This window comes from Gobio gobio (assembly GCF_949357685.1).
Source record: "Gobio gobio genome assembly, chromosome: 4".
NCBI classification, from domain to species: domain Eukaryota; kingdom Metazoa; phylum Chordata; class Actinopteri; order Cypriniformes; family Gobionidae; genus Gobio; species Gobio gobio.
This window is the reverse complement of record NC_137100.1, coordinates 46276606-46285678: the sequence shown is the minus strand read 5'-3', so window position 1 is coordinate 46285678 and position 9073 is coordinate 46276606. Positions and strand designations below refer to the sequence as shown.

Genomic DNA, 9073 nt, shown 5'->3' with positions numbered 1-9073 from the left:
AGAAATAAAGGCCAGTTATGGTAGTCCTGACTTGAGTTTTCATGTGTGGTTGTTTATATAGTAGCATAACCATAGTAGCATAAGATGTTTATAGTACAGTACCAAATTTTTAACTAATATGGTTTGGAATTCGATAAAGCTTATTAAACCTCTAACATAGCCACCCTCTTTCTCGTCTTTCTGAGAAGCATGCGTTTAATTAACCCAACAGCTCAATCTAATTGCTTTTAACAATGATCCTAACCTTTCATGTGTATTCACTTTACACAACCATTTTACGGCACAGAGGTCAAACGCGCCTCCGGGGTTCAGTGACCTTTGAAGCTGGGGGCCTTGAACATGGAAGTTAAGAACACATGTGACCCATTCATTTTAGGGTGGGGCAATGTCTAAGGACAGACATGAGCACTTAAATGGGTTCAAAGGATGAGAACAGAAAACAGGACCAGACAAAACCAGACAGATGTGTTTCTATGTAGAGACTGTTGTAAGTACTATTTGTTAAACATCACACAATGTAATGTTTTAATTACTAGGCAAAGTCAAACTTCTTATAAAATGTCACCAACTAATTTAAGGTTATTGGTGTCATTAAATAGTTATGGGTGAGAATTAGGCTTCATATTGCCATAACTGCTACTTACAGTACAGAATCTTAACAATGTTAGAGGATTTTTACTCCCTCTCTAGCCTGCATGTCATGAGACAAGTAGGGTTCTTCCTCAAGGTGTCGCATTGGGGCTCCGGAAGCAGCTTTCTCCATTGAGTCGAATTCAATATCTCAAGACGAATTTAATCATACCGGAGACATTTGAACAATGCAGTGTAATATTTAAATGTGTTACATTCAAATATATATATATATTTTTGTACCCGTAGTGCAAATCTAAATCTGCCCCATCAAGCTCTACTAAATGATAAAACATTGTTTAACCATCAATCACAAACGAATGTGATTGGTCCCTTCCTGCCAGCGTTGAGAAAAGAAACAAGTATGACTCGTTTCCCCAAGCCGATTCTTTGGAATAGTTCATTTCAAAGAATCGGTTCAAAAAACGATTTAGTGACTCTTTACATCAGAATATTAGCGTTGCATAAATAATAATAAAAAACAAACAAACATAAAACACACACACACACACACACACACACACACACACACACACACACACACACACACACACACACACACACACACACACACACACACACACACACACACACACACACACACACACACACACACACACACACACACACACATATATATATATATATATATATATATATATATATATATATATATATATAGGCCTATATATAATTATTATTATTATTATTTTAATTTGTTTTACTTAAAAAAAAAAATGTTTGCTCGAAGTAACATAGCCTACAAGATACCAAACAAACCTCAAAAAGACCAAGCTTAATACAATTCCAAGGAGTCCAAATAGCAACAAACAAAGAAGGCTAAATAAACAACATAACCCCAAAGAACCATTGGGGGAAAAAATAATACTAAATTAAATACATGAATAAAATATTACACAAGGGGGTTATCAGCAAAAAGAAAATCCCTGCAAACGATTACATAGGGCTTTGTGTTACGCATGTTTTATAGTTTATAGTTTTAACGATTTGAATAAGAACATTAAAAATAAGATTAATAAATCTTTATGGAAGATGTAAGAATGTGGGATGATTCGTAAATGGTTCTTAAAGAATCGGCATTTATGTCTGAAGTAATTGGCACAATATTGTTAACCAAAAACTGACCATCACAATTAAAAGACAAATATTTTATTGTTTTTTTTTTTTTAAGTAATGTATTACATGTTTAAAATTTAACCAAACATAAGGTCATCGCATATTTTCAACGCCTTTTAACCTAATTTATATTTCTCAGCAAGCAGATTTTTGCAGATAATTTTTTTTTATATATTATATTCGAAACATGTCCAGAACAGGCGCAACGAGCAAGTCAGTTCTAGACCAGTTTGTTAATCGGTTCATTTAAAAGATCCGATTCATAAGAACGATTCGTTCCCTAATCGGAAACAGAAAAGTAACACTTATCACATGACAGGACCCCTTTTGTGTTTCTTCGGCAGCTGTATGCGACCATAATACGTTTGTCATGAAATTAATTCAGAGTTTTAAATAAGCTACAATTTAATTGCAAGTAGCTTACATTGTGTAGAGAGCTTGTAGGCTCATCATGTCGTGGTCTGTAGCCCCGCCCACTTGAGAACTTACTCGGTCTCGCGGCTCTTCCACGCGTTAATTCTATCTATTCTGACGCTCCCTCATCCTCAATACACGCCTCTAATTTCACTTCCTCCGCGAGCCGCGCCTGGGACGGGGCTGGCTGACTTCAGCCCAGGAGAGAAAACATCATGCAAAAGAAGATTAAAACCCATTTAGTGCGAACTCCCTGTCAAATAGCCCCTTGAGTTGCGTGCGGTTCTCTACGGTTGATAGAGAGAGGAGTGGACGAGCCAAGCAAGTGACAGCGAAAAGAGACCGAAAGGTAAGAGATCTCTACCTCTGTCTCATTGTATAGAGACCCCAGTTTAGACCTCTACTGTACTATGGACTTTCTGTGGATATCGGTCGTGCATTGTGCGTTTACGGCATATGTTGGTAGATGACTGAAGGAGGAATGGAGTCACGCTTGCATGCATCTGAAGTTGATGAAACTTTGTGGCATTGTGTAAACTTCAGAGGGGGGCGCGATGTAGCAGTTTTGGTGCCAACCAGCTTCTATTGAAACAAAGATGGACAGAACCAATGGTTTTTCAGTACAAGCCGAGCAAAATGTTGCATTTGAATTTAGATATGTTAATACTACTACTACTACTACTGCTAATAATAATAGTAGTAATAAAAAAAATATTATAAAGTTTGTCCAAGCTTGTTTACCGGTCTGATATCCCAAACTAGTCAGATTTGTTATGATGGGTTTTAGCCACTTGTCAGCTGGTCAGGCTGGGAGACCATTTGACTGACCATCTAAACCAGCTAAAGACTAGCTTGGCCAGGCTGGGAGACCATCTTAGGCTGGTTTTTAGCATGCATCTGTCTTCTGTTTTTGCATTTGTCCTTGCAATGTAGGTCATCAGGAGAAAGTGAATTCATATTGGTAATTGAGTTCCTGTGTCCATGGAAACGTTTCCCAAATAATCATCTGAACAGGTTTGAATTATTTTTAGTGTTATATTTGTTTATAATGTTCTTCCTAGTGGACTACATGTAGTCTATGGGTAAACCTGTAAGTTTCCGTCCATACCCTGCCATTGTCCGGTCACCCTTTCAGACTATTGAAATTCATTGCTCATCCCCCTTTTATTTGATTTGTGCAGCGGAAGAAAAACTATTTGAAAAGTGGGGGATGGGACACCTTAAAGCACTGGGTATTGATTATATCCCAAAAGGGGGGGTGGGGGGGGGGGTGGGTGATGCATGCATGTCCTCCTCAGTTATAGTGATTCTTGTGCCTTTGCATTTGTGGCTGAGGAGCTGCAGATGGCAAGATCAGGACTGGAGTGCAATCTTTATGTTGATCAAAGTAAGGATGAAATTGGTATAATAGTATGATAGTATAATTGCGTTTGTGGCCAGACTGGTTGTTCTATTCTCCTGTAATGTTGTGATTGATTATTGCCCTGGAGAGTCTAACTTGAGTTTATAAAAGCATTAGTAACTGTTTGGTACAAGTGAAGCCAAATTGATTAGACTCTCTGTTTGGAGCTTTTAAGTCGCTTTGAATGATAACTAAGAAATTTGGCTGAGGTGGGTATTGGTAAACAAATATTTGTGAGACAGGCTTTATTGGGAGAATTTCTTTATAGGGCCAGTATCTGTTGTTTTGTGGCATGAAGGGGCCACAGGCTTAACGACTGTGCAGTTTTTTTCTCGTAATTGGTGCCATGTGTTTTGTAAATAACTTGAAAATGTGAAAACCCACAGAAAGCTTGCACTTCAAAGCACATTGTAGTGCCACTATGAAATTGAGACCCGATCGAAATTAAGGTGGAACAGTTTTATGCCAGTTTGGTTGGCCCACAAAACTGTGAGTGTAATGCATAATGCCTGGTTAAGTGTGGTGTGGATTTGTCAAAATCAGATACAAGTTAAGAATTATTTTTCAGTGTCATTTAAAAACAACTTTTGGGGTCAATTGGGGGAACTGTATACTTTTATTCAGCAAGGATTCATTAAATTGATCAGAAGTGTCAATAAAGATATTTCTAATGTTACAAAAAATCAATTTCATATAAATTCTGTTCTTTTGAGCTTTTTGTTTATCAAAGTATCACGTTTTCCACAAAATTTAAACAGCACAATTTTAAAACAATAATATGTTAATTATCAGTAGTTATTTGTTGTCTCCATCTGCTATTTGTCTATTGATTGTACTATTGTACTACTTTGTGAAGCGACCTTGGGTTCAGAAAATGGGTAAATGGGTTTATTTCTTGGTGAGCATAAGAGTCTCATTTCAAAAACATGAAAAAGTCTTATCTACCCCAAACATTTGAACGGTAATGCATCTTTGATGTTTTTCCTTTTATTCTCGTAGGACTGGCAGACAGTTATACCATGCAGGTTAATGATGGCCCCAGCAGTCACCCCATTTTTGTGGCTCCTGTCAACGGAAATGCTCAGCGGTCATCAGGATATGTTCCAGGCAGGATTGTTCCAGTTCGTTCTCCACCCCCAGCCAAGGCTCCTCCACCGCCCCCACTGAAGCCCCTGGCCCCGCCCCTTGCACGGTCTTCAGTTTTTAACCTGACAGTTGATGAGAGTCGAAGGGAACGTTCCCAGAACCAACAGAGGAAGAACACTTATATTTGTGTTGCCGTCTTCTTCTGTGTTTTCCTACTGATTCTCATACTTGTCCTCAGTCTTACCTCTAAAGATGTTTTGGATGGTAAGACACGTTCACCTTGTATGTGTGCTTAAAGGGATAGTTCACCCAAAAATTTAAATTCTGTCATCATTTACTCACTGTCAAGTTGTTCTAAATCTCTATGGATTTCATTCTTCTGCTGAACACAAAATAAGTTATTTTGAAGAATGTCGGTAACCAAACAGTTAATGGGACCCCATTGACTTCCATATTATTATTTTCCCCATACTATGGAAGTCAATGGGGCCCATCAACTGTTTGGTTTGCCATATTCTTTAAAATATCTTCTTTTGTGTGATGAATGATGACAGAATTTTAATTTTGGGGTGAACTAAACACCTTTCATAAGTTTGGGGTCAGTAAGATTTTTTAAAAATGTTTTTGAAATAAGTCTCTAATGCTCACCAAGGCTTGAATGAAAATAACAGTTTTATATTTTAATATATTTTAAAAATGAAATGTATTCCTGTCATGGCAAAGCTGAAATTTCAGCATCATTACTCAAGTCTTCAGTGTCACAAGATCCTTCAGAAATAATTCTAATATATGATTTCGTCCTCAAGTAACATTTCTCATTATTATCAATGTTAAAAACAGTTGTGCTTCTTAATATTCATGAGGGCATTGTGATGCAAATGTTTGAATGGTAGTGTATTCATGTGCTAATGTGAAATTGCTTAAAACGCATTATTTCTATTATGACTCTAGGCAATCATTTTGTACTCTGAAATGTCTTCCTACATCTTTTTGTAGGGAACTGCCCTCATCACAAACCCGGGCTGCGATCCTGGAACCCAGGCCATGACCTCAAAAAGGTGGTGGTGGTACGCAGTGGTGAGCATTATCGCCTAGATTCGTCTGCCACTCTGTACTCTGTCACTATCCAGGCTGGAGGTAAGATTACTTGTCGAGTGTGTAGTACCCTAAAAATAAGAAATTATCCTTGAGAACACTTTGGCTTGTAAATTTTTATGCATATCGGAATTAAAGTGAATTATAATACTTTTATTAGGGTTTTAAGTCTGATTTGGTTTATTAAATTATAGGTCTGGTTGTCTTTGCGGATGATAAAAAAGGTTCCAAAAACATTACATTGCGAACACGCCACATTTTGGTCGAAGATGGCGGCGCTCTCCATATCGGGGCTCCAAAATGCCGATATAGCTCCCTGGCCACCATCACCCTGGTCGGCCGATCGGACGAGACCACCGTGACTGAAGTTCCCGGGATGGGCCGCAAGTTTTTGGGTGTGAATGGTGGAGGAACTCTGGAGCTCCATGGGTCAGAGAGGCTGTCTTGGACCTTCCTCACTCGCACTGTACCCGCTTCAGGTTTGGCTACCGGTGACCATGCCTTCCAGAAGAACTTCAGCCGTGGAATTAACCTGCGGGTGGTTGATCAGGACACAGCGGAGGTGCTGAATAATGAGCGCTTCGACACGCATGATTCTCGTAATGACAGTGAGAGGCTGAGTGAGCTGCTGAAGTCTCTGCCCACAGGACGCATTGTTGCCCTGGCCATCGGAGATTCTGCAGTGAAGAACCTGCAGAAGGAGACAAAGAAAACCATCCAGGATCTTCTAGGCAGCAACCATGTCAATAATCTCAGATACAGGTAAATAAGGGAAACATGATTACCATTTTTTTTTTTCTGCTGAAAACATTATCTTAAACCAGCCTAAAGATGGCTTGCTAGTCTCCCAGCTTGATCAGGCTTGTCTGTTGGCTGGTTTTAGAGGGGTTCTGGGCACTGTTTTTCAATAGTTCAGTCTGGGAGGCCAGCTAAGACCATCTTAGTTTTTTTGAGCAGGGATAGGGATTTTGGGATAAACTCACACTTCCCCATCATTTTTCTTCAAATGTCATTGTAGTCCGAAATGTTTTTATAGCTGCAAAATCAATCCCTGAAGGGTGTTAGCAGGAAAGAAGCTTTTTCCAATCTGATGAGTTTTTGCTTTGATATCTCTGAGCAGAGCTTTGAAGTTACTGTGATTGGTAACAGAAAGTACACTGTTCTTCCATAAACCATATCCTAATTCGGACTCACCCACTGAGGACCAGCGAATCCCAAAGGCAGCATACGTTGTGTAGACTTTGCGAGTCCCATTAACGCAATGATGCAAACGTTTTGGATAATTGTACCATACTTATAGATTTAGGAATGTCTTTCCATTATATAACTAAATATCAATGTGACATGTTCGGTTTCATATTATAAAACAATATACTGTACAAAATGAAGGGATTTGGACACTTTCTGGTGGTCAGATGTTAGTGGAACATGCTCATAGTTAATGCCATAAACTACAAGTACAACACTTGGGAACAAAAATAGCTCAGAGAAGTTAGTTTTGAGAAAATGATGCCACTTGGTTTTATATTCAACTAATTCGACTAATGCAGTGACATTCAGATATTTTTAAGCATGAATTTAGTGTCCAAATACTTTCCGGGACAGCACATTAATATTAAATGAAATTTAAAGCAAATATAAAAGTTAGTTATTCAGTCGGCATGTTGACTTTTGCCAGTATGTGTTTGAGCAGTCTAATATTAGCCAAATGTTAGTAGCAAATAAGCAACTGGCTGGTAGTTCCACAAAAACACAGAAGCCTCCCAGTGTATAGCAGTATTCTGCAAGCAGTAGGAAAAGCTGGTGAAAGGTTAAACAGGCATATTTCCAGGATTTGTGTAAAAAGAGCTGACGTTGGTATCTGTCTATATCTCATTGTAAGGCTTTTTAAAGAGTTCAAAGGCAGACGAATCAGATGCTGAGTCACTTCTGGTTACATTGCAGATGGAAAGTACAGGTTTTCATTTTCAATGAGGGATGTCGTTTTTCTTACCATGCAACTGAAAAAATTTTGTAAAGAGTTTAGTGTCAAATATAGAAATTCCTCCAGACATAAAGCCTACTTTTACAGTCCACTGCAAAGGCACTTGTGTGTAACATTCTCTTACTAGTGCAAGAAACATGGAAAATATGTATGCGTATTTTAATATTCAAGCTGTAGACGTCTCTAGACACATTAGCTTGGTCAAAGGTCTTGGGCTTGAAAACTTCTGTTTTCGGTTACTGAAAGGCAAAGAAAAAGCATATCTGAGGAAATAATATCTCTCTGCTTTCGACTGCCATTGCAGTTATGCAGTTTCCAGTGAAACTTTTGTGGGAAATGGGCAGGATACGGTTCGTAGTAGGTGTGACCGGAAAAAGTACTTGAATTTACTCATTTAGAGACTTCAGTTTGACACATTGTGCAAACAGGAACCTCTTACCTTTCCAGCCCTTACCAATCACATGCAAACCTGGCAGCTCCCTTTGCAACAACAGAACAATCTAACTGAAAACTTGCGCAACTTAAACCAGCCTGTCCAAGTCTAACCCCCTGATCCCCATAGGCACTCCAGAGGGGGCGAGTTGCAGCGCTGCACATATCTTTGATATAAAAAATTGATAAGCCTATTATTGGTTAGTGATAACATATGGGCTCTGCCAAACTCTGACTTACAACGAGGCAAATTACTAGAAGTTGAGGTATGAAAGAATGTTGATATTAATGAATGTTTTTCAGAGAGCCCATAGTTACTCAGGGGGGATTGGCCCTGTGGAAAGTGGTGTATATTTGTATACAAAGCATGTGGTAAGTGAGGGGCACTTAATCAATTTTTAATTGAACAAGATGTCTAAAATATCGTGCTTATTGTTTCAATGTATAAATGGTCCTTTTCAGTAAAAATGTTTTATCATTTTATTTTACTAAAAGGGTTCCTCGTAATGTGATCATATTTTGGTGCATCAAAAGAGCTAAATGACAAAAAGACTGCTGTCCTTTCAGCGTCAATGATTTGATCCCTGGTGGTTCATTTATCTGAAAGAAGAAAGAGTTTGTTGTGCTATTGTGGAAAATGGTTTATTTACACAAATTTCATGCAGGTTTTGACGTCATCATCATGAAATCATGGAAATGATTGTTGCCTGCTTTTATACTTCGAAATTGTGTCCCATGATTTTTAAACAAAGACTTCTAAGTTTTAGTTCTACACAGAGAACATGGAATTACTATTTTTTTTTATTTACATGTGGGTGGTGCTAAAAGTGCAGGAAATGTTGTGACGATTGACTCGTTAATGATATTAGATATTAATATCCCTTTTGAGGGTA

General features: G+C 38.3%; 2 protein-coding genes across 4 annotated transcripts in view; both read left to right on the top strand.

Annotated features, from left to right (window-relative positions):
- The window catches only part of abhd17b (abhydrolase domain containing 17B, depalmitoylase), a 16696-nt gene extending 16667 nt beyond the window's left edge, over positions 1–29 (top strand). For all 3 annotated transcript variants that reach the window (XM_079813853.1, XM_079813852.1, XM_079813854.1), the window contains one exon: positions 1–29. This exon is cut by the window's left edge and continues 1489 nt beyond it. The gene's annotated coding sequence lies outside the window, so the exon portion shown is untranslated.
- A 2347-nt stretch (positions 30–2376) lies between these two features.
- The window catches only part of cemip2 (cell migration inducing hyaluronidase 2), a 29890-nt gene continuing 23193 nt past the window's right edge, over positions 2377–9073 (top strand). The window contains exons 1-4 of the mRNA XM_079813842.1: positions 2377–2530; positions 4583–4933; positions 5666–5806; positions 5959–6526. Coding sequence (XP_079669968.1) covers positions 4603–4933; positions 5666–5806; positions 5959–6526 — 1040 coding nt within the window. The 5' untranslated portion in view covers positions 2377–2530; positions 4583–4602. The remainder of the gene's footprint in view (positions 2531–4582; positions 4934–5665; positions 5807–5958; positions 6527–9073) is intronic.